The sequence below is a fragment of the Manis pentadactyla genome, chromosome 9 (genome assembly GCF_030020395.1).
Source record: "Manis pentadactyla isolate mManPen7 chromosome 9, mManPen7.hap1, whole genome shotgun sequence".
Lineage (NCBI taxonomy): Eukaryota > Metazoa > Chordata > Mammalia > Pholidota > Manidae > Manis > Manis pentadactyla.
The window spans coordinates 11,873,367-11,900,347 of NC_080027.1; the positions used below are offsets into that span (position 1 = coordinate 11,873,367).

A 26,981-nucleotide genomic window follows, 5' to 3' on the forward strand; every position below is an offset into this window, starting at 1 on the left:
CTGAAGAGGAAAGAGTCCTTAGCTCCTGGGCACAACAGGACACCTTCTTCATAAAGCCATTACTCTCTAATCAGGAAGCATAGCAGATCCATTAATACAAAGGAAGTAACACAGAAAGCCTGACAAAATGAGGAGGCAGAAGAATATGTTCCAAACAAAACTATAGGATAAGATACCAGAAAGAGGGCTAAATGAAATGGAGATCATCAATCTTCTTGATAAAGATTTCAAAGTTAAAGTCATAAATATCCTCACTGATCTGCAGAAATATATTAAAGATCTCAGGGAGGACTTCAACAAAGAGATACAAGAGCTGATGATTTCAGTAACTGAAATGAAACACAAAATGGAGGAAACAAACAACAGATTGTTCAAGTAGAGGAGACAATGAGATGGAAATTAGAGAACAGGAACACAACAAAGATGAGGACCAGAGTGAAAAAAAGGATCTCTAGCAATGAAAGAATAAGAGAGCTGTGTAATCAATCCAAATGAAACAATATTCGAATAGGGGTACCAAAAGGATGGGGGAGAGAGAGAGACAATGGATAGAAAGCCTCTTTGAGGAAATAATTGTTGAAAACTTCCCCAATCTGGGGAAGGCAATAGACATTCAGGACATGGAGGCACAGAGATCCCCTAAGAAAAGGAACCACAGGAAAACACCACCACAACATATAATAATTAAAATGGCAGAGATGGAAGATGAGAGAGAATTGAAAGTGACTAGAGAGAGAAAAGATTACTTACAAGGGAAACCCCATCGGGCTTATCAGCAGACTTCTCAGCAGAAACTTTACAGACCAGAAGGGAGTGGCATGAAATATTTAACATACTGAAACAGAAGGACCTTCAACCAAGAATCCTCTACCCAGCAAGATTATCATTTAAGTTTGAAACAGGGATTAAACAATTTCCAGATAAGCAAAGTCTCAAAGAATTTATAACAAAACCAGTATTACAGGATATGGTAAAGGGATTGCTGTAGATGGAAATTTTCCAAGGCTGAATAGTTTTGATTATGACATCTAATACGTAAAGTGCAGAAGAGGAAGAAGAAAAAAGAACTTCTAGATTGTGTTTGCAATAGAGCAATCAGCAAATCAATATAGACTGTTATATAGTCAGGAAGCTATCCTTGAACCCTTGGTAGCCACAACCCTAAAGCCTATGATAAATACACAAAAAATTAAAAAAGAGAAATCCAACCACAACATTAAAGAAAACCATCAAATAACAAGAGATGAGTATAAGAGAGGAAGAAAGGAACAGAAAGAAACTATAAAAACAAACAGAAAACAATTAACAAAATAGCAATAAGTACATACCTATCAATAATTACCTTAAATGTAAATGGACTGAATGCACCAATCAAAAAACAGAGTGGCAAAATGGAAAAAGAAACAAGATCCATCTATATGCTGCCTACAAGAGACTCATTTCAGACCCAAAGACATACACAGGCTAAAAGTGAAGGAATGGAAGAAGATACTTCATGCAAACAACAGGGAGAAAAAGGCAGAAGTAGCAGTACTTACATCAGACAAATATATTTGTCTGATAATAAGAGACAAAGATGGACACTACATAATGATAAAGGGATCAGTCCAACAAGAGGATATAACCATTAAAAATATCTACACACCCAACACAGGGGCACCTAAATATGTGAAACAAATATTAACAGAATTAAAGGGGGTAACAGATTACAAAACATTCATCATAGGAGACTTTAACACACCACTCACATCAATAGACATATCAACCAGACAGAACATACATAAGGAAACAGGGGCACTGAACAATACATTAGATCAGATGGACTTAACAGACATCTACAGAACACTCCACTCAAAAGCAGCAGGATACACATTTTTCTCAAGTATACATGGAATGTTCTCCAGAACAGATCACATACTAGACCACAAAAAGAACCTCAATAAATTCACAAAGATTGAAATTCTATCAAGCAACTTCTCAGACCACAATGGTATGAAACTAGAAATAAATTACCCAAAGAAAATAAAACCTACAAACATGTGAAGGCTAAACAACATGCTCCTAAATAATCAATGGATCGATGATCAAATTAAAACAGAAATAAAGCAATATATGGAGACAAATGAAAACAAAAATACAACAGTCTAGTATTTGTGGGATGCCACAAAGGCTGTTCTAAGAGGGAAGTACACAGCAAAAGAACAATCCCAAATAAATAGTCTAAACTCACAATTAAAGAAACTAGAAAAAGAAGAATAAATGAAAACCAAAGTTAGTAGAAGGAGGGACTTAATAAAGATCAGAGCAGAAATAATAATATGGAAAAAAACAAAACAATAGAAAAATTTAATTAAACAGCTGGGTCTTTGAGAAAATAAATAAAATAGGTAAGCCCCTGGCCAAACTTATCAAGAAAAAGGAGAGTACACAAATAAAATCAGAAATGAAGGAGTAGTCACAATGAATACCATAGAAATACAAAAAATTACTAGTGTATACTATGAAAAATTAAATGTCAATAAACTGAACAACCTAGAAGAAATGGACAACTTCCTAGAAAAATACAACCTTCCAGAAAATCTGAACAGACCAATTAAGCAAGGAAATTGAATTAGTAATAAAAAAAATACCCCCTCCAAAAATGCCAGGACCTGATGGCTTCACAGCTGAATTCTACCAAACATTGAAAGAAGAACTAATACCTATCCTCCTTAAAGTATTCTAAAAAGCAGAAGAGGAGGGAATACTTCCAAACTCATTCTATGAGACCAGAATCACTCTAATACCAAAACCAGGCAGACACTACAAAAAAGAAAATTATAGACCAATATCCCTGATGAACACAAGATGCAAAAATCCTCAACGAAATATTAGCAAACCAAATTTAAAAATACATCAAAAGGATCATCCATCACAACCAAGTGGGATTTATTCCAGGGATGCAAGGATGGTATAATACTTGTAAATCAATCATTATCATATACCACACCATATTAACAAAAAGGATAAAAACCACATGATCATCTCAATAGATACTGAAAAGACATTTGACAAAATTCAACATCCATTCATGATAAAAACTCTCAACAAAATGGGAATAGAGATTATATACCTCAACACAATAAAGGCCATATATGACAAGCCCACAGCTAACATCATACTGAATGGTAAAAAACTGAAAGCTTTTTCTCTAAGATCAGGAACAAGACAAGGATGTCCACTCTCACCACTTTTATTCAACATAGTACTGGAGGTCCTAGTCACAGCAATCAGAAAAAGAGGTAATTTTACCAAAGAGGTAAAAGGCATCCAAATTGGTAAGGAAGAAGTTGAACTGTCACTATATGCAGATGACATGAATTATATGTAGAAAACCCTAAAGACTCCACCAAAAAACTGTTAAGAATAAATGGATTCAGAAAAGTTCCAGGATACAAAATTAATACACAGAAATATTTTGCTTTCCTATATACGAACGAGAAACCAAATCAGCAGAAAGAGAAATCAGGAAAACAATGCCATTTACAATTGCATCAAAAAGAATAAAATACCTAGGAATAAACCTAATGAAAGAGTTGAGAGACCTGTACTCTGAAAACTCTAAGACACTCATGAGAGAAATTAAAGAAGACACAAATAAGTGGGAAATCTATACCATGCTTATGGATAGGAAGAATTGATATTGTTTAAATGACATCCTGCCCAAAGCAATTTACAGATTCAATGCAATCCCTATCAAAATTCCAACATTTTTCAATGAACTTGAACAAATAGTTCCAAAATTCATATGGAACCACAAAAGACCCCAAATAGCCAAAGCAATCCTGAGAAAGAAGAACAAAGCTGGGGGCAGGGGGTGGGTATTATGCTCCCTGGTTTCAAGCTACACTACAAAGCTAGTGATCAAAACAGTATGGTACTGGAACAAGAACAGACCCCACAGATCAATGGAATAGAAGGAGAGCCCAGATATAAACCCATGCACACATGGTCAATTAATATATGATAAAGGAGCCATGAATATACAATGGGGAAAAGAAAGCTAGCTCTTCAACAACTGGTGTTAGCAAAAATGGACAACTATGTGTAAATGAATGAAATTGAATTACTGTCTAACTCCATACACAAAAGTAAACTTGAAATGGATCAAAGACCTGAATGTAAGTCATGAAACCATAAAACTCTTAGAAGAAAAGAAAATAGGCAAAGATCTCTTGAATATGAGCATGAGCAGTTTTTTCCTGACACATCTCCTCAGGCAAGGGAAACAAAATGAAAATGAACAAATGGGATTACATCAAGCTAAAAATCTTCTGGACAGCAAAGGACACCATCAGCAGAACAAAAAGGAAACCTATAGTATGGGAGAATATATCTGTAAATGATTTATGTGAAAAGGGGTTAACATCCAAAATACATATAGAGCTCACATGCCTCAACACCAAAAAAAAAACAAGAAACCCAATTTAAAAATGGGCAGAGGACCTGAAGAGACATTTTTCCAAAGAAGAAATAGAGATGGCCAACAGGCACATGACAAGATGTTCTACATCACTAATCATCAGGGAAATGCAAATTAAAACCACAATAAGATATCACCTCACACCAGTCAGAATGGCCATTATCCAAAAGACAAGAAATAACAAGTGTTGGCAAGGATGTGGAGAAAAGGGAGCCCTCTTACACTGTGGGTGGGAATGTCAACTGGTGCAGCCACTGTGTATGGAGGTTCTTCAAAAAACTAAAAATGGAAATACCATATGATCCAGTAATTCCACTTCTAGGAATTTACCCGAAGAAAACAAAATCCCTGATCCAAAAAGATATATGCTCCTCTATATTCACTGTTGCATTATTTACAACAGCCAAGATATGGAAGCAGCCTAACTGTCCATCAATAGATAAATGGATAAAGAAAATGTACATATATACTATGAAATATTACTCAGTCATAAAAAGAAAAGAAATCCTGCCATTTGCATCAACATGAATGGATCTAGAGAGTATTATGCTCAGTGAAATAAGCCAGGCAGAGAAAGACCAATGCCATATCATTTCACTTATTTGTGAAATACAAAAACAAAGCAAAACAAGAAACAGAACAACAGTAGGCTCAGAGACTCTGAGAAGGGACTGGTGATTACTACGGGGGAGGGCTTGGGGTGGGTGGGACGGGAGTGGGAGGGGGATAAAGGGGCACAAAAATTCTCAATTATAATGTAGGTTGGTCACAGGGATAGTAGTACAGCATGGAGAATACGGCCAGTGATTCTGTGACATCTATATTGACAGTAACTGCACTAGTGGGGCTAAGGATTTAATAATATTGGTAACTGTTGAAACACAGCTGTTGTTCAAGTGTTGTATAAGTTGAAACTAAAATAAGACTATATATCAATAAAAAAGTAAAAAGAATACTTTTTTTAGAGCAGTTTTAAGTTCATAGTAAAATTGAGCAGAAGGTACAGAGTGCTCCCATACACTACCTGCCCCTATACACATATAACCTCTTCCGTTATCAACATCTCCCACCAGGTGGTCCATTTGTTACAACTGATAAACCTGCACTGACAGATACATCATTATCATCCAAAGTCCACAGTTTACATTAGGGTTCACTCTTGGTAGTTTATATTCAATGGGTTTGGACAGATATATAATGATACATATCCACCATTATAGTATCATACAAAGTAGTTTTATTTCCCTTAAAGTCCTCTGCCCCACCTATTCATTCCTCCTTCCCCCAACACATGGCAACCACTGATCTTTTTACTTTCTCCATAGCTTTGCCTTTTCCAGAATGTCATATACTTGGAATCATACAGTATATAGCCTTTTCAGATTGGCTTCTTTTATTTAGTGATATGCATCTATGTTTCTTCAAAGTCTTTTCACGGCTTGATGGCTCACTTCTTTTTATTGCTAAAAAACATTCCATCATTGGGATGTACCAGTTTTTCCATTTACCTACTGAAGGACATCTTGGTTGTTTCCAAGTTTTGGCAATTATGAAGAAAGCTGATATAAACATCTGTGTGCAGATTTTTGCATGGATGTAAGTTTTTGCTTCTTTGGATAAAATACCAAGGAACATGATTATGGGATAACATAGTAAAAGTATGTTTAGTTTGGTGAGAAACTGCCAAACTGTCTTTCAAAGTGGCCGTACAATTTTGCATTCCTATCAACTAGTGAGAGTTCATATTGTTCCACATCTTTGTCAGCATTTGGCATTGTCAGTGTTCTGGATTTTGGCCGTTCTAACACGTGTGTAGTGGTATCTCATTGTTGTTTTAATTTGCATTTCCCTAATTACATATAATATGGAGCATCTTTTCACGTGCTTATTTGCTATCTGTGTTTTCTTTGATGAGGTGTCTGTTAAAGTCTTTGGCCCACTTTGTAACTGTTTTTTGTTGTTGTTTTTGAGCTTTAAATAAGAGTTCTTTGTGTAATCTGGGTAATAGCCCTTTAATCAGATGGGCCTTTTGCAAATATTTTCTCAGTCTATGTCTTGTCTTCTTAGTCTCTTGAGGGTGGAATATTTTTTATGGTTCCATTTTATCTCCTCTCTTGGAGATATACTCTATATATTCTATGTACTATAATTCCTTGTTATGTTATTTTGATGGTTCCTCTCATCTTTAACTTATCAGTCTACCTTCAAATAATATTATAGCACCCCATATATAGTTTTAAGTCCTTTCAACAGTATATTTCCATTTCTCTCTTCCTGATCTTTGTGCTATTGTCATATATTCTATTTATATATAGGTTATGAACCTCATAATACATTATTACTATTTTTGCTGTAAGAGGTTAATTATGCCTTAAAGATAGTTAAATAAGGAGAAAAAAAGTTCTTTATATTTATCTATGTAGTTATCATTTCAGTACTCTTCATTCCTTTGTGTAGATTCAGGTTTCCATATGGTACTATTCTGCTTGAAGGACTTCCTTTTACATTTCTTGTCAGCTGATAATGAATTCTTTCATCTCTTGTATGTCAGTAAAAGTAGTTATTTCATCTTGTTTTTAAAGATTTTTTTTGGGTGAAGAATTCTAGGTTAATAGGGTTTTTTCCCCAGTAGGATAAAGATGTTTTCTTCTAGCTTACACCATTTCTGATGAGAAATTGCTGTAATCCTTATCTTTGTTTCCCTGTACATTAACAAGTTTTATTTTTCCTTTGTTTACTTCTAAGATTTTCTCCTTATGACTGATTTTAACCAATTTAATTATGATGTGCCTTAGTGTAGTTTCATGTTTCTTAGGCTTACGGGATTGTTAAGATTCTTGAATCTTTGGGGTGTGTAGATTTCATCAATCAAATCTTCAGATTCTCCAATCACACATATACAAGGCCACTTGAAGTCATTCCATAACTCACAGATCCTTGATGCTCTATTTTTTTGTTGTTTTTTTCTGTGTTTTGTTTCAGCTTCTACTGCTATGTTTTCCCTTAAGTGTCTAATGTATCATTAATACTAATCAGTGTAATCTTCACCTCAGACACATCATAGTTTTCATCTTTAAAGTTTTTTGGGGGTCTTTTTTATACATTTCACATTCCTACTATCTTTATACTAATCAGTGTAATCTTCACCTCAGACACATCATAGTTTTCATCTTTAAAGTTTTTTGGGGGTCTTTTTTATACATTTCACATTCCTACTATCTTTAATCTTTCCTCTAGCTTCCTGAACATAAGGAATACACTTATAATAGTAACTGTTTTAATATCTTTGTCTACTAATTCTATCTTCTGTGTCAGCTCTGGATTAGTATCATTAAATGATAAATTAATTGAGTTTTCTTTTCATTGTGGGTTGTATTTTTTTTTTTTGAGAGGGCATCTCTCCTATTCATTGATCAAATGGTTGTTAACAACAATAAAATTCTGTATAGGGGACTCAATGCACAATCATTAATCAACCCCAAGCCTAATTCTCAACAGTCTCCAATCTTCTGAAGCATAACAAGTTCTTACACGGTGAACAAGTTCTTACATAGTGAATAAGTTCTTACATGGTGAACAGTGCAAGGGCAGTCATACCACAGAAACTTTTGGTTTTGATCACGCATCATGACTATAAACAATCAAGTCATATATGATTATTCATTTGATTTTTATACTTGATTTATAAGTGAATCCCACATTTATCCCTTTTTTTTAAAAAATAAAATGCTGAAGTGGTAGGTAGATGCAAGTTAAAGGTAGAAAACATAATTTAGTGCTGTAAGAGGGCAAATGTAGATGATCAGGTCTGTGCCTATAGACTAAGTATTAATCCAAGCTAGACAAGGACAACAAAACATCCCATTGTGGGTCGTATTTTCCTGCTTCTTAGTATACCTAGTAATTTTTTATTGAATGTAATAAGGCACTGTGAATTTTACCTTGGTGAGTCCTGGATATTTCTGTAGTCTTCTAAACCTTTCTGAACTTTGTTCTGTGGTGCCATTGAATTCCTTGGAAACAGCTTGATCTTTTTAGGTCTTGCTTCTGCTTTTAAGCTTTGTTAGGCAGGACCAGAGGAGGGTTTATTGTAGGTTTAATTTTTCTCCACAGCTGAGGCAAGGCTCTTCTTAGTATTCTACCTGATGATCCACAAATTGTAAGGCTTTTCTCTCTGGTTTATGGGAAGAGCCCTAGGCCTATTCCCAGCCCTATCCTCACATCTTAGCTCTGCGTAAGCTCTCTATATTGTTCCCTCAAATCCTTCTGTGTGATTCTTTACCTGCCGAGTTTCTTCACATGAATGAGCTGATCAGTACTCAACTGAATACTAGAGGGGAAACTCCTGAAGATCTCCAGAATTCTTTCTGTGTGCAGCTCTCTCTTCTCTGGTACTCTGCCCTGAAAACTTTAGCTGCCTTGGCATCCCTGGATTCCCAGCTTCACCTGTTCAACTCAGGGTGACCACTAGGCTTTGCAAACGGTTCCTTCCTTGTTCCATGGCTTCTGTACTCTCTCTAGGCACTATGACAGGGTACTCAGAGGGTTCATTTCATTTGTTTTCTACCTCTCAGGAATGACTGTCCAATTTGTTGATGTCCAATGTCTTAAGAACCATTGTTTCGTATGTTGTGTCCAGATATTTTATTTCAGGCAAGAGGGTAAATGTGGTCCCTGTTACTCCATCTTGTCCAGAAGCCGGTGCATAATAATTTCACTCTTATTCTCTTTTATTTACTCATATTATACTTTAGTTCCAGAAAGTCAATCCTACTGATTGGAGCCAAGAAATCCAGAAAAGTAAGCTTCAGTTGGAATACTACTGCCAGCTATACCTGGAATCTGGAGGTACACAGAATTTCCCAAGCTCTAATTTCTCTTTAATCATTAGAAGAGCCTGTCATCACAAAACCAGATGAAGCTATTTGACCTCCTTGAGGGTAAAGACCTTAACTAGTACAACTCTATATCTCCAGCATCCAAATGTGTGTATAGATAAAAGTATGTTTCTGATTAGGCAAAACTAAACATAAGAATTCTATCATATTGCTACCATTATAAAAGTAGCTATGTGCTTAGCACTTTATATATATAATCTTACTCAAACCTCACAACAGTCATTTTAGGTATGCATCATTCACTATTTTACTGATAAGAAAACTGAGACTTAAAAATGTTAAACAGCTTCTACAATAAAATCACAAACTAGTTAGTGGCAAAAATGAAACTCAAGCGACATCTAACCATGCTGTTTACTCCTATATCATACTGTGTTCTATAAAGTTTTTCTAAACCACAGACTTCTTTGGTGAAAGGCTAACCTCAAATTGTGCAATCCAAAGCAATCTGTCACCTACCCATCATGTATTCAGGGTTCCCATACATCAATATGGAAGATTTTCACCAAAGTAATAAGTGATTTATACTTACCTGCTTTACCTCACATGAGCAATGATGAAGAAATCGGGGCTGGGTAATCTCATAAAATGATTTGTGCAGTTTGATCCCAAACTCCTGTGTGTCAGCTGCCTAAAATGGGCCAGAGACAGAACATGTTTAGTTTCAGTACTGGCAACCAAAGGGGAAGTACCCATAAGAAGTTTATGTGGGGAGAGGATGAGACAAATAGGAAGGCAAACCACTGACATCTCTCACGTTTTTAGGAGTTTCCTCAGTTCCAGTGAACAAAAGTAGAGAGAAAGCCTGGGATATGTGGCATGAGATAGGTAGTTGTGGCTCCTATATGTCTTCCAAGTTCTGTTATCTAAGAAAGATCTTTTAAACAAGGTTTTTGTTCTCCTTCTCTATAGGAGATAAATATCCCAGAGATCCATCTGTTCATGAAGGAATTATATAAACTACTCTCCTCTAAAACAAGTTCCAAGACAGCAGCTTGGAACAACCACTGAACCACTTATATTAGTTAAGACTGATAAAAGAACTTATCCTCAACAAAGTATTTTATGGAGGAAGAAAACAAGATAATATAATTTATATCTGTAAGTAATGGGTAATAGCTTCAACTTTTTAGTACAGAATTGTAGGTTATCAGAGTTAAACAGGACCAGAGTAATCACCTAATATAACACACTAGATGAGAAAACTGAAATTCAAAAACAGTGGCCCATTCAAGATCTCATAGCTAGTCAGTATGAAAGTTAGAGCTGACCCTAGGATTGCCAGTATAGTGTTCTTCACTGTACTATCCACATGACCCAGAAAGTTCAAGCTATGTTAAAATGCACTAGATTATAAAGAGATCTCTTGACAACTCCACTTACAGAAATTTATTATAGGAAATAATTCAAAAGAAGCAAGATAGCACATAAAGGCATTTGTCACTATATTGGCAAAAAAGAATATTAATAACTTAAATATCTAATTAGGGAAATGGTTTATTAAAATAGATTAAACCAACACAGTGGAATACTGGGTAACCAATATACATTGAAGACTGCTGAAACACAGTAAAATATCAAATTATATATGAATATATAATATTTTGGATATAACCACATAATATATATAGTATGCAAAAATTAAAAATTACAGTGATAAAGTTTGTTAATTAATATTTTTTATACTATCTTTTCAAGAAAAAAGTACAAAAAAATAAAGCAATAAACATGGAATATGTTACCCCACTGATAATACCAAGTGGTCAGCACACATTCCTAAGAGAAAGGAGAGAAACTAACATTTACTGAGATGCTACCATGTGCTATACACATTCACATTTAGCCCTCACCCTCATAGTAACCATGTGAGGTACTATTATTTTTTCTAATTTATAGATGAAGCTCAGAGAAGTTAAGGGCAGCCCTAACTCCACACAGCTAGCAAGAAAGCAAGCCAAAATTTGAATTCAGGCCTCTGATGCCAAAACTTGTTACACTATTCCGTACTGCCAAATACATGTAATACTTAGGGTTGCTCAGTTATTTCCAATGTATTCTGGCACCTTGAGGTAACAGAACATTCTTCAACTGGAATTGGGAATCATGATCTAATCCTAACTCACTCCTGCTCATAACTAACTGTGTGACCTAAGGGAAGCAGAAATTTTACATAACTTGTTTTCTCATTTATAAAAGAGTACACACACCATTATCCATTCAAAAAATATTTCTTAAAACGCTTATGACAAGCCTGGTACTTTGTAGGATCACAGTGGGATCAAGTGAAATGCTATTTCTAAGAGCACTGTACATATTACTAAGATAGGTAGCAAAATATCATTAAATGGCATTTCTAAGCATCCCCAATCTCCTACTAACTTGAAGGGCCTGGAGACAGACTGTTCGGAAGCTGCTGCTGGTGCTTCCAGTCACAATACTCATGATGGAATTCACAGCCACTGAGAGCGAGGCCTGCAGTTTCTGATGAGCCTAGAGAATATAATTAAGTAGGGGGAGATGGCGGTTTATAATAATCCCAGGTTGTTGCTTCAGAGAATCACAAAGGGACCAAAGATTTCAGTCAGAGCAGAATTTCAATAATTCTTTCCCCTCTACCAATAATACTTACTGAGATCATGACATAAAGAAGACATTTAGGGATTGAAATAAATAAAAATTTTCTCTCCACCTTAATAAAAAAAAAAGTTCTCTCCTTTCATAGAGATGGCTTATGGACACAGACACATTTACAAAAGACAAACAGTAAGACATTGGGAAATAAAAAGGTAAACTTACTATTTAAAAATAAAAAGCTCTAAGCTTTGTTCTCTTAGCATAGTTGTTTTTTCCCTCAAAGGGGGGCATATGAAGTAAGAAATGTATTACCAAAAGTACTCAGGATGGAGGAATTCGGAAAGCCAGGTAAGAAGAGAAAGTGATATTATAAAGCATTTAGGACCTTTTCAGCCCTGGTCCTGGACATAGCAGCCACCAAAATGTTGATGCCCAAGAAGAATCAGATTGCCATCTATTAACTCCTTTTTAAGGAGGGAGTGACAGTGGCCAAGGAAGATGTCTACATGCCTAAACACCCCGAACTGGCAGAGAAGAATGTGCCCAATCTTCATGTCATGAAGGCCATGTAGTCTCCCAAATCACAAGGCTATGTGAAGGAGCAGTTTGCCTGGAGACATTTCTACTGGTACCTTACCTATGAGGGTATCCAGTATCTCTATGACTACCTCTCCCTGCCCTGAGATAGTGCCCGCCACCCTGTGCTGCAGCCATACTGAGACTGGCAGGTGATGGCCCAAAGGTCTGGACCTGCAAGACCCACACGAGGAGAGGCTGACAGACCCCTACAGATGAAGCGCTGTGTGCCCTGGTGCCTACAAGAATGCTGAAGCTGGGTCTGGGTCAGCAACTGAATTCCAGTTTAGAGGCAGATTTGGTTGTGGATGTGGTCAGCCACCTCAGTAAAGCTGGAGAGTGTTTGTGTTGAATATACCCAAAGCCAGAAAAAAAAATCTAAGGAAAAAAAAGCATTAGGAAATGGGGGAAGGATGTTAAGATTTAGTGAAGCAGTAGTATTTAGTGAAACTTCAGAAGTGTGTGTGGGAGGAGAGAGATGTAGATAAGGAAGAGGCACACAATCAATCACTTTTCTCTATTATTCTGTCCTTACTCAAACTCACCTACTAGGAGGTAAGGCTAATAAGCAAGCTGGTTACAGTTACCCATTCTAAATTGAAGCTTGAATTCCTAGGCTAGATGCAATGTACAAGATCAGCCCAGGTGACAAAAGAGGAAAGGAAGGAGAGAGGAAGGGCTCTAAGGCCCTGTCTACCATATACTCACGCTATGTTTTTCTTAGAGAAAGTAGGAGAGAGGGAGCTGTGGACTTCTTATTACCTTCGCAGCCTGGTGATACTGCTCCAAGGCCTGATCCACGGCACCCTGGACAGAATCTTGCACCACGCTGTGGCTCTCCATGAGGATGGCACTGAAACAAGTGGTGAGCAAAGTGTGGACTCCTGAGGGGAAGGAGAATGTTGGTAGCCTTGAGAGAGAATTACTTCAACACTGCTGTTCACGTGCTGTGGCCAGGGCTGGGAATAGGAAAGAGGCCTCTTGGAAGAGGCCACTGCTGCCTATGCCCAAATAATTACATTTTTAGACAAAAAACCTCAGCAACTTACAAACTCCCAATTCCCAACTTAACAAACTCATTTGATTCCCACTTAAAAAGCTCATGAAAATTAAAGAATGGCATTATTTTTGAAGAAACCAATTAGGGATCCTGTTTAATTCATATCAGAAACAGAAATATATACCATGTACTACAAACAATGACACTGGTGACTCCCAAAGGAGAGGAGAAAGAGGAAGCAGGAAAGCTTCCTGGCACATGTGACCAACCCTACTCCATTCCTCTTTGAGTGTCACTGTTGTGAGCCACTGTCGCTGTCAGCATGTCACTCCTTTCAGACATGCTGTTGGTATAGAAAAAGTTAAAACTCACAAAGATGACTATGAGAACTGCTGGTATAAGGTCTTGGTAAATGGGGGCACTATCTCTGATAAAGTAACCATAGGCAGCACTCATGTGAGAATGATGGGCAAATACACCATCAAACCACAGGCTAGCATTGATGATTCTGATGCAATAGGCACAGGAAGACAAAGTACATTTATAGGGCACCTGGAGAACATACTTCCTAAGTAATCTTTCTTTTTTCAGCATTTTTCTACTCTCCCCTGGATAGCCTGTTCAAAAGTACTATGGTGAAGAAGCCAAAGGCCAGCTGGCTTTTTTCAGGGTTGCATTAAAAATGCAAGCCAAAAGAACATTTTCTACCACATGCCATGATGCTTTCCTAGAAGGGAAGGTGATATGTGGTTGCTCAAAAGGAGTCTGGAACTGCAGTCAGGAGAGCACAGATTTTAGGTTAATTCTGCCACCAACTAGCGGTGACCAAAACACTTCATTTTTCTCACCTCATTAGAAAAAATGGCTTTATACCACCTGCTCTCACAGATAAGCTGTGCAGATAAACTGGGATAATATATATATGAAGTGTTTTGAAATGTACCTTGCAATCTTCAAGTGGAAACTATTGCTATTGCTCTTATGGTATCTTCTGGATTACTATTTTCTGCAGTTTGGTCCTAAGAATAGCCTTAAGAAGTAAGTTAGATCCCCTCTGAAAGCAGACATTTAATTAAAAAGCTACAAGTTTGCTCTAAAACTGCTGATACCACCAAATGCCTTTAACATTGTGACAAAATAAGTTAATCATAGAAAAGTTACCATGACAAGGTGGGCAGAAAGCCAGTTAAGTGATTTTTTTAAAGACACATGAAACAGACTAGTTCTGCACAATCTGTTTCCTAAAAAGAGCTCCAGAGAAAGCTTTCAAGGATATGAGGGGAAAAAGATGAAATTACTACATCTATATCCATATATCTGTATCTACCTGATCTCACAATGTGTCCTCTTTAAAGTCCTAAACTATCAGATGAGTAAGGAAATTAAAAAATACACTTACTACGTTTACTAATGCAGTGATGGACTTCTATTTGATCCAGTACTGAGTACAACTACCTGAGATCTGCAGGCCTTCGGAGTCAAGCTAAACAGATGTATAAACTATCACAATACTACAAGAATGAAAGGTAACACTGGTTTCTGAGGAATCTGAGCTCATAAGATTTGTTCAGTGGGATTCAGAACATGGTATCAGACCATATGTCATCCTAGGGAAGACTAAATATGGTGCTCCCTCCCTCCAGCAAATCTGCTGGGAAATTAGCAGATCATAAGTATTAAGAGGGTCTTCAGACTTGGAAGGGCCTTTGATATCACCTAGTCTAATAATGTCATGTTAAATATATGGAAAGGGAGGATCAAATGACTTATGTGACTAGCTTGATATAAAAATCACTGAAGAATTTGGTAGCAGAACTAAAATTAAACCCAAGGCTTTTGATTCTACCCTGAGGTCCTTTCCACAACACTAAGCTGCTTCTCTTACCAGCCTCTGTCCATGTGAACAAAGGCCAGATAACAACCCTAGGCATTCTCACCTTTGGTTTCCTTGCTAGAAGCCTCACTAATTTGTGTCTCATCTAAATTCCCAATCCAGGGCCTAAATGAATAAAACGTGGGCACCAGAAACCAGCAGCTCCTCAAATAGAGTTGTAAGCCAGACCCAGGAGAGCAGTGCTTCTCTCCTGAAGAATATACACATATTGGGAAGCTAGGAGAGGTATGGAAGGCAGACAACAGGAAGATTCCCACAGCTGACAATGGTTTGTTCAACAATTAGTTGGCACCAGTCAGCGTGAGCTCTTCTAATCTGTCTCATTTCCCTTATGACTCAGTGGGAGCAGGGCCACACCAGTTAGTACTGGAATGCTTGGGGCATAGAGCCCCAAGAAAAAGACACTGGCTCACAAAGAAAGAACACAGAAACATACCAGGAACATCAAAACGGAAGCTCATGAAACTTTTCCCAGATGTTTATAAGCTCTACTTCTTGCCCTCAAAGTTTAGGAGGGCATTAAGAAACACTTAAATTTATGTTCCAGGGTTTACTGGATTAAAATACACAGGCTATCTCAGTAGCTTTACTCAATTTAAGAATCACCTGAGAATCTTGTTAAAAAACAAGATTCTTGAGCAGTCCCAGATTTTTGCATTATAGTTAATGAGTTCATCCTTGGCCCAGGAAGTTGAGCATTTTCAAGTAACTCCAGGGGATTCGGATGCATGTGTTCCATGGACCACAAAACAGGGAAATCATTGCTTTACCTTTAACAGAGGACTGTTCTGGTAACAGGTTATCACCCATGTATTAGAAAAATGCTAAAGGCTGCCCCTTGGATGCCTGCACAAGGACAGCTTCTCCCTTGCCAGAGGTCTGTGCAGCAATCACAGAAAACCATCCACACCAATATACTCCCACAGCTCCTCATGTTGTATTTGAGATGTTGCAGCAAGGCTAAACAAGGCCAATAACATTTCTTGATTCCACCTGGACAGGCAGTACAGCAGAGAACAGTTCTCAGACCTGAAAACCTTTAAAAACATACTGATACCTGAGGCCTTCAGTCCAAGGAAATCTGAATCTCTGGGGAGTGAGGGTGGGCATTTTTTTAGAAGCTCCCCAAGTAATACATTGTACATTTGCGATCGAGAGCCACCCATCTAGGGTAATAAACTCTGTAGGGATCATTATAGAAAGTGTCTGCTGATATCTGGCCATTCAGTTCTGGGAATATCATCATTTAAGTGATGTTCCAAGATACAGATCTTTTCCATAGAGCATATAATTTGTTTAACTTACTTAAGCAAGATTTTTCAGTGAAATTCATTATTCTACAGAAATACATCTAATTTAAACATATGCATCTTCCTTTCTTATTCTCCTAAAATTTAAGCACACCAAAGCTGGCAGCCCCACTCTCCTGTACCTACCCCAGAGTTCCATTTGCTGGACTGGAAATTGGCTGTGGAAATCCACAAAAAGAAAAAGCAGCAGAGTTTGTCCCTCCAGGTCCATATTCTGAAACTGATCCTCCTCACTGGATGCCACCTGATAACTCACATCTGGAAGCACCAAATCTAGAGAACAAGATATTATACAGTATTCTAAGGTAAGTAAAGCCCTAAAAAATGTTGTCAACAAAGAACCTGCACTTCAAGGAAGGATCTGAGATAGATCTAAATTCGAACATTCCCTTCTCTTAAATCTGTTTTTCTATCCACATGATGGAAGCAAATAATAGTGACTCACAGGAAGAACATCAAAATTACAAATGGGTGTGCAAAATGCAACCCTAACAGAGCTACTGAGAATTTACTAGGTTCATTCATTCGTCATTTAACTCCTAAGGTAGGCATAACTAGTAAGAGGCAGAGGTCAGAGACAAACCTGCATAGTGGGAAGATAACAGCCAACTTGTACTGAGTGCTTACTACATGCTACCTACTAAATTAAATTCTTTGAATGTATTATCTCAACATTCAGACTTCACAACAGTATGGCATAGGACCTATTCTTATTCCCTTTTACAGACTAGGAAAGAGGCACAGATAGGTTAAGTACATTGCCATAATGCGACAGTAAGTGGTGGAACTGTTTTGACTGACTCCAAAATCTGTGCTCTTAACAACAGCAGTATGTGATATTTGTATTCCCAAGGTATCTGATGCCCTACAGTCACTTTCTAGCATGTTGATCCTTTTGAATACAATTATGACAGTCCTAAATTCCATCCAAATTGATATAGAGAAGAACCTGTGCGGATCCTGGCTCTGTCCTTTAGAGTAATGCAGGAGGGGGCATTTTCTACAATATTCATTTCCAAAGTTAACTGTGCAAGTTCAGGCACCATGAATTGGCATAGAAGGAAAGAAATCAACAAAGCATAAAAATAAAAATGAAAAGAGATATAAAGAAGCTCTAGAGATTCAAAAATCCTGATAGCATTAGATTCTATCTGTTAAGACCAAACATTCTTTCTGCACAAAACTATTTACCTCCAGACACCCTGTCCAAAGATACCCTTCATTCCACCCTCTGGAATACCACCTCCTCAAGAAAAGAGCCTTACCTTAAGGCTTACTTTCTAGATGAAAGATTCTGTCATTCCCCTGAGATATCTCCCCATCCCAGGAGGCTTCAATCTTCTCAGACCAGTCACAATTCTAGAATACCTCTTACCTATGTGTCATCTTCCTCAGGATCCAGTCAGCCAGACTATCTTCTAAATTTCAAAGGATTCTAGCTAACAACAGTCAAGCTCCTGACTGTAAATCTCCTAGACACCAGCTCATGGTTGCATATTCCTATTTCCCAGTTTTATTTGTTGGTACAGTTTTTAAGTGTCCTACTTTCAGCATGATTCACCCAAAATTAATGTGGTTGGGCTCTACATGAATATTATAGCCAGCTTCCTAAGTTTATACTACGTGGCTTATACTCCTGCCTTGCATCTATGTGGTGTTTTAATTTTTCTAAGTAATTTTATGTGGATTTTCTCATTTAGTTAGGAAATGTTTTCCTTCCTCAATAGTTCAAAGATGTCATTGCTCCTTTACTAACCTTTCTAAAACCAGAGTTGACAGATTAAGGCAAAACAGAAGCCTCTGGAACAAGCCTTAGAAGATGAAGCTCCAGTGACTACTTTGACAAGAGGACCAGGAACATAGGAGGCAGGAGAGGAAGTGAGAAGATAACCACTATCAACAAGCAATGCCAAAATGGTTAAGCTCTGCTGGGGCTTTGCCTGTTGACACCTGTTAACCTCACTTCACATGCACTCTCAAATAGCCAGACCCCCACTTGCACCCACTAACTTAAGCCAGCAGATCATAGGGTTCTATTTTCACATACACCAGCTATTTACATTTCCTTGCATTTCTCTAATCTCCAGATTTCTTTATTCCTGTGCAAAGTAAGGGCATTATACCTTTATCCAAATTGCAATCCAAACTGGGCATCATGCACAAGTGGTATTTCTTCCAGTCAATGAAGGAGGTATCTTTCAAGACAGTAGTAGCAGTTGGCTGCTCCTGACTTGGCAGTATCAGAGGGAGACCTGAAGGTCCATATAGATATATGTACAGTTGCTAAAGAAAACTGCCAAATTTTAGTCTTTTATGACTATGTATTAATTTGAATAAAACAAACACAACACTGACCTGGTTCACACTCCCAGAAATAAACTAGTGTGCTAGGTGATTACATATTAAGCCTTCTCTACACTGAAGATAGGTGTGAGGCACCAGAGAGAGATCCACTAGAATCCCCAGAAATTTATTCTGGTTTTAATGAATATGGACTACAGGTATAGTATTGGGACACTTAGCTTATTTATTCATCCTATTGACTCAATCAGAGGTTTGAGTGGTACTACAGGCTAAACACCGTACTAAATTTTGGGGATACAAAGATGAATATCCAGATTTTTACCTACCTCCAAGTTGTCATATTTATAGTCTGGGAGACATATATAAAAACCAGTAAACTATAATACAATGTGATACATACTAGAATAGAGGTATATATATACAAAGGAATATTTTTCAGCAAGTATTTAAATATATTCAGGTTGAAAAGGAAACTCCTCACCTTCTCCAGTCCTATTCTCTAACCGAGACAAAGGAAGGTAGGCTCCAGAAATGGCTTCCTTCTCTTGACTTCCCATTCCCATTCTCACCCTCCCTTTCACCCAGGGTTTCTCAACCTTGGCACTACTGACACTTTGGGCCAGATCCTTCTTTGTGGTGGGGGCCATCCTGTGCATTGCAGGATATTTAAAAGCATCCTTGGCCTTTAGCCACTAGATGCCTGTAGTACCCCTCCCTCCAGTCATGACGATCAGAAATGTCCAAAGACATTGCCAAATATCCTGAGGGTATCCTTGACCCAATTAAGAATCACTGCCTAGCATTTTCTTGTTCCCTGAACCAAGGCTAAAGAGGCCAGAAACGTTTTCCTTTATCTTTGCTTTCATCCTCTTTTTAATAGGGTAAACATGAGGCATTAAGTGTGAAGATTAACATCCTTACCCAGTAGGCACTGGGGCATTTTGGAAAGTCACAACAGAATACAGGGAGGCAGTGCCCATAAATGAAGTTCTCCATCACAAATCCAGGAAGGCATTAACATGTGAGCTAAGGCCAGCACTTTCACTGTTTAGAGCCAGGGTAGCTTTGAGATGCTGCAACCTCTGAATAAGAGTGGAATATCTGAAGTCATGATGCATGTCTTTTAACTGGGTTGTTTAAACCATTTACATTTAATATTAATACTACTATCAGTGGTTTTAAATCGGCCATCTTATTGTGTTTTCCACTTATTCCTTGTATTTGGTTTCCTTTTTCTCTTTTCTATTGTTGGATTCTACTTTGGATTACATTACATCATTTTTTAAAATTCCATTTTGTTCCTTTTGGCTTATTATTTATAACTCTTGTATTAAAGGGGATTGCTTTTGGTTTTATAGTATACAACTTTAACTTATTGCAGACTACCTCCATGTGATATGACAGCTCACACACATATAGTATATATGTGTGTGAACATACAGTATAAGAATCTTGCACCAATATACTTCCATTTCTCCCCTACTGACCTTTGTGCTATTATCACATTTTTTACTTACACATGTTATAAATCTTAATACACTGTTGGTATTCATTTTATTTTATTTTATTTTTGTATCATTAATGTACAATTACATGAGCAACATTATGGTTACTAGACTCCCCCTATTATCAAGTCCCCCCAACATACCCCATTACAGTCACTGTCCATCAGCATAGTAAGATGCTATAGAATCACTACTTGTCTTCTCTGTATTATACTGCTTTCCCCATGCCCCCAACCCCACATTATGTGTGCTAATTGTAATGCCCCTTTTTTCCCCCCTTATCCCTCCCTTCCCACCCATCCTCCCCAGTCCCTTTCCCTTTGGTAACTGTCAGTCCATTCTTGGGTTCTGTGAGTCTGCTGCTGCTTTATTCCCTCAGTTTTTCCTTTGTTCTTATACTCCACACATGAGTGAAATCATTTGATACTTGTCTTTCTCTGCCTGGCTTATTTCACTGAGCATAATACCCTCTAGCTCCATCCATGTTGTTGCAAATGGTAGGATTTGTTTTCTCCTTGTGGCTGAATAGTATTCCATTGTGTATATGTACCACATCTTCTTTATCCACTCATCTACTGATGGACACTTAAGTTGCTTCCATTTCTTGGCTATTGTAAATAGTGCTGCAGTAAACATAGGGGTGCATATGTCTTTTTCAAACTAGGCTCCTGCATTCTTAGGGTAAATTCCTAGGAGTGGAATTCCTGAGTCAAATGGTATTTCTATTTTGAGTTTTTTGAGGCACCTCATACTGCTTTCCACAATAGTTGAACTAATTTACATTCCCACCAGCAGTGTAGGAGGGTTCCCCTTTCTCCACAACCTTGCCAACATTTGTTGTTGTTTGTCTTTTGGATGGTGGCCATCCTTACTGGTGTGAGGTGATATCTCATTGTGGTTTTAATTTGCATTTCTCTGATGATTAGTGACATGGAGCATATTTTCATGTACCTGTTGGCCATCTGAATTTCTTCTTTGGAGAAGTGTCTGTTCAACTCTTCTGCCCATTTTTTAATTGGATTATTTGCTTTTTGTTTGTTGAGGTGTGTGAGCTCTTTATATATTTCGTATGTCAACCCTTATCAGATGTGTCATTTATGAATATATTCTCCCATACTGTAGGATGCCTTTTTGTTCTACTGATGGTGTCCTTTGCTGTACAGAAGCTTTTCAGCTTGATATAGTCCCACTTATTCATTTTTGCTTTTGTTTCCCTTGCCTGGGGAGATATGTTCATAAAGAAGTTGCTCATGTTTATGTCCAAGAGATTTTTGCCTATGTTTTTTTCTAAGAGTTTTATGGTTTCATGACTTACATTCAGGTCTTTGATCCATTTCAAATTTACTTTTGTGTATGGGGTTAGACAGTGATCCAGTTTCATTCTCTTACATGTAGCTGTCCAATTTTGCCAACACCAGCTGTTGAAGAGGCTGTCATTTCCCCATTGTATGTCCATGGCTCCTTTACCATATATTAATTGACCATATATGTTTGGGTTAATATCTGGACTCTCTATTCTGTTCCACTGGTCTATGGGTCTGTTCTTGTGCCAGTACCAAATTGTCTTGATTACTGTGGCTTTGTAGTAGAGCTTGAAGTTGGGAAGCGAGATCCCCCCTGCTTTATTCTTCCTTCTCAGGATTGCTTTGGCTATTCAGGGTCTTTTGTAGTTCCATATGAATTTTAGAACGATTTGTTCCAGTTTGTTGAAGAATGCTGTTGGTATTTTGATAGGGATTGCATTGAATCTGTAGATTGCTTTAGGCAGGATGACCATTTTGACAATATTCATTCTTCCTAGCCAAGAGCATGGGATGAGTTTCCATCTGTTAGTGTCCTCTTTAATTTCTCTTAAGAGTGTCTTGTAGTTTTCAGGGTATAGGTCTTTCACTTCCTTGGTTAGGTTTATTCCTAGGTATTTCATTCTTTTGATGCAATTGTGAATGGAATTGTTTTCCTGATTTCTCTTTCTGCTACTTCATCGTTAGTGTATAGGAATGCAACAGATTTCTGTGTATTAACTTTGTATCCTGCAACTTTGCTGAATTCAGATATTAGTTCTAGTAGTTTTGGAGTGGATTCTTTAGGGTTTTTTAGCACAATATCATGTCATCTGCAAATAGTGACAGTTTGGCTTCTTCCTTACCAATCTGGATGCCTTTTATTTCTTTGTTTTGTCTGATTTCTGTGGCCAGGACCTCCAGTACTATGTTGAATAAAAGTGGGCTGAGTGGTCATCCTTGTCTTGTTCCTGATCTTAGGGGAAAAGCTTTCAGCTTCTCATTGTTAAGTATGATGTTGGCTGTGGGTTTGTCATATATGGCCTTTATTATGTTGAGGTATTTGCCCTCTATACCCATTTTGTTGAGAGTTTTTATCATGAATGGATGTTGAATTTTGTCCAATGCTTTTTCAGCATCTATGGAGATGATCATGTGGTTTTTGTCCTTCTCTTTGTTGAAGTGGTGGATGATGTTGATGGATTTTCGAATGTTGTACTAACCGTGCATCCCTGAGATGAATCCCACTTGATCATGGTGTATGATCCTCTTGATGTATTTTTGAATTTGGTTTGCTAATATTTTGTTGAGTATTTTTGCATCTATGTTCATCAGGGATATTGGTCTGTAGTTTTCTTTTTTTGTGGTGTCTTTGCCTGGTTTTGGTATTAGAGTGATGTTGGCTTCATGGAATGAGTTTGGAAGTATTCCATTCTCTTCTATTTTTTTGGAAAACTTTAAGGAGAATGGGTATTATGTCTTCTCTAAATATCTGATAAAATTCAGTGGTGTAGCCCTCTGGTCCGTGGGTTTTGTTCTTGGGTAGTTTTTTTGATTACCGATTTAATTTCATTGCTGGTAATGGGTCTGTTTAGATTTTGTTTCTTCCTTGGTCAGTCTTGGAAGGTTGTATTTTTCTAGAAAGTTGTCCATTTCTTCTAGGTTATCCAGTTTGTTAACATAGAGATTTTTATAGTATTCTCTAATAATTCTTTGTATTTCTGTAGGGTCTGTCATGATGTTTTCATTCTCATTTCTGATTCTGTTTATGTGTGTAGATTCTCTTTTTCTCTTAGTAAGTCTGTCTAGGGGTTTATTTATTTTGTTTATTTTCTCAAAGAACCAGCTGTTGGTTTCATTGTTTTTGTCTATTGTTGTATTCATCTCAATGTTATTTATTTCTTCTCTGATCTTTATTATGTCCCTCCTCCTGCTGACTTTGGGCCTCATTTGTTCGTCTTTTTTGTTGGTATTATTTTAAACAATTGATTATTTTTTAAGGAGATTTTTTAAATAGGGTAAAAATCTTTTTTATTTACCCAGAGAGTTATGACTTCCAATGCCCTTCTTTGTGCAGATATAGTCTGTCTAGTATCACTTCCCTTCTGCCTGAAACATTTCCTTTAACATTTCATAGAATATTTGTCTGCTACTGATGAAGTCTTTTTTATTCTGAAAAATTCTTTCTTTTGCCTTCATTTTTGAACAATATTTTCTCTCAGTAAAGAATCCCAGGTTTCAAGGCTTAAAGATGGTGGTGTGAAAAGTGAGACAGAAACCTTTTCCCAAAACTACATACAATACAAAAATACAGCAAATACAAGTAATCCTGAAAGAGCGACCAGAAAGAAGACTCGACAGACTGCTTACTTATGGGGAAAGGAGAAGACCTCATGGAAAAGGGTAAAGTAGCAAAGCCGTGATGCAGTGGGACCCAAGCCCTTCCCCAACCCCAGCTCACCAGAGGGAGGAAGAGAAACGGAGCAGTGAGAGGGTAAAAGTCTAGGACTGCAGAACACCCAGCCCTGGAGATCTGCTCTGGGAGCACGAACTGACATTACATGGTGCTCTGGAGATTAGTGCGGTTGGAAAGCAAAGACAGGCAGAAAACTTGGAGAGACTGAGATTCCAGCTGCTTGTGGAGAACAGATACCAACAACTGGCCGCTCTCAGATAAAATAAAAAGCAGGAACTTTGAAAGACTTCCCAACAGCAAGAGGGCTACTAAAGGGGCAAGGATTACACAGAGCTTGCTGCTTAGGAGAAAGGGAAGTGGACAAAATCGTCCTGGCACACTCAGCCCAGCAGGTTGGGAACTTTCAGGAGCTTCAGGAATTCCATCCTCATGGCTGGCGACATGCACCACAGCACCCCACTGTAATATGCAGCCTGCCGCACCTTCCTCCCAGCCGGCATCAGTTCACAAACCTGCTGCCCCTGCCAATGTACCAGGCCAGCCAGAGGGCGGCCCCACCTACAGACACTTCTCTGAAGAAGAAATTCAGATGGCCAACAGGCACATGAAAAGATGCTCCACATCACTAATTATCAGGGAAATGCAAATTAAAACCACAATGAGATATCACCTCACACCAGTTAGAATGGCCAACATCCAAAAGACAGGGAACAACAAATGCTGGCGAGGATGTGGAGGAAGGGGAACCCTCCTACACTGCTGGTGGGAATGTAAATTTGTTCAACCATTGTGGAAAGCAGTATGGAGGTTCCTCAAAAAACTCAAAATAGAAATACCATTTGACCCAGGAATTCCACCCCCAGGAATTTACCCAAAGAAAACAAGATCCCAGATTCATAAAAACATATGCTCCCCTATGTTTTTCGCAGCACTATTTACAATAGCCAAGATATGGAAGCAACCTAAGTGTCCATCAGTAGACTAATGGATAAAGAAGATGTAGTACATATACAACATGGACTTATTAAGCCATAGAAGAAAACAAATCCTACCATTTGCAACATAGATGGAGCTAGAGGGTATTATGCTCAATGAAATAAGCCAGGTGGAGAAAGACAAGTACCAAATGGTTTCCTGCATTTATCGAGTATAACAACAAAGCAAAACTGAAGGAACAAAATAGCAGCAGATTCACAGACTCCAAGAAAGGACCAGCAGGTACCAAAGGGGAAAGGTGGGGAAAAGTGGGTGGGGAGGGAGGGAGAACAGGATTGAGGGCATTTTGATTGGCACACGTGTTGTGGGGGGGGGTCATGGGGAAGTCTGTGTAGCACAGAGAAGACAAGTAGTGATTCTGCAGCATCTTACTAAGCTGACAGACAGTGACTGGGGTGGAGGGTGGGAGGGGACTCGATAATACGGGTTAATGTAGTAACCACAATGTTGCTCATGTGAAACCTTCCTAAAATTGTATATCAATGATAACCTTAATTTTTAAAAACCCAGGTTAACAATTCTTTTTCTTTTATTATTTTAAGATGCCACTCTACTTTCTTCTAGCTTATGCTGTTTCCAACAAGAAATAGGCTGTGATTCTTATCTTTGTTGCTTAGTATGTAAGATGTCTTTTAGGTGCTTTTAAGATTTTTTTATTACTGCTTTAAGCAATTTTATTATGGTGTGTCTTGGTATAATTTTCTATAATGTTTAGGGTTCATTGATCTCCTTGGATCTGCAGGTTATTATAGTTTCATCAAATTTGGAAATCGGGGGACATTATTTCCTCAAATATTTTATATGTCCTCCCTGAAGGACTCCAATTACATGTCTCTGAATTAGGCCACTTGAAGTTACCCACAGTTCACCGATGCTTTGTTCATTTCTTTAGAGTCTTTTTTCCTCTGTGTTTTGTTTTAGCTAGTTTCTACTGCTTTGGTTTTGAGTTCACTATCTTTTCTTCTGAAATGTATAAATCTGCCATTAATCTTACCCAGTGTATTTTCATCTGAAAATTTTAATTTTTATCTCTAGAAGTTCAATTTGGGTCTTTTTTTATGTATCTTTCATGTCCTTACTTAAAATATCCAGTCTTTCCTCTCACTTTTGAACATAGGGAATACAGTTATACCTATTTTAGTGCCCTTGTTTATGAATCCTATCATGTGTCATTGCTGGTAGGTTTCCATTGATTTTTTTTCCCTTTCATTGTGAGTCCTGTTTTTCTAGACTCATCTTAATCCAATTTCAAAGTTTAAGATTTCCTGGCATGCCTAGATGACCTAAAAATATATGCAGTCCATGTGAGGATGGTTTATTTCAGGTTCACCTGAAGGCTACTAAAAGTACTACTATAAGTGTTGCCCAAAATAAGAGGTGTGTTTAACAGCACCTCCAAGCTCAACAGGCTCTGAACTCTTTGGCCTTCTTGTCCTGCATTGATTCAGAAGTGCATCTTAGCCCCTCAGCTTCTTGTCCTAATTTGCAAATGACTACAGGCAAAAACAGCCCCCAGTGCTGGGCTCAAGAGTTCGGTAATGACTTTCTGTCCTAAATCATAGCCCAGAAATTCCTCCCCATTCATTAGCTATTAGCTACTTTTATGGTTTTTTAATATTTCATCCAGCCTTTGTCTTTAGACAATTGGTCTAAATCACCTAGTTTGCCATTTTCAGAAACTGAAATCCCACCAAAGTTTTCAGAGCTAGCTCGTTCTCTCTCATTCACCCACCTAGTCTTCACTGACCATATTTAAAATAACATCC

At 37.8% G+C, this 26,981-nt stretch overlaps 1 protein-coding gene and 1 pseudogene across 1 annotated transcript in view; one reads left to right on the top strand and one right to left on the bottom strand.

Annotated features, from left to right (window-relative positions):
• The window catches only part of TOP6BL (TOP6B like initiator of meiotic double strand breaks), a 48,183-nt gene extending 29,215 nt beyond the window's left edge, over positions 1 to 18,968 (bottom strand). Inside the window, exons 1-5 of the mRNA XM_057506860.1 lie at positions 18,838 to 18,968; positions 16,841 to 16,987; positions 13,273 to 13,394; positions 11,740 to 11,850; positions 9,893 to 9,991 (exon numbers count right to left, since the gene is read on the bottom strand). Coding sequence (XP_057362843.1) covers positions 9,893 to 9,991; positions 11,740 to 11,850; positions 13,273 to 13,394; positions 16,841 to 16,987; positions 18,838 to 18,871 — 513 coding nt within the window. The 5' untranslated portion in view covers positions 18,872 to 18,968. The remainder of the gene's footprint in view (positions 1 to 9,892; positions 9,992 to 11,739; positions 11,851 to 13,272; positions 13,395 to 16,840; positions 16,988 to 18,837) is intronic.
• Positions 12,357 to 12,840, top strand: LOC118934810 (40S ribosomal protein S10-like; annotated as a pseudogene).
• Positions 18,969 to 26,981: the final 8,013 nt, after the last annotated feature.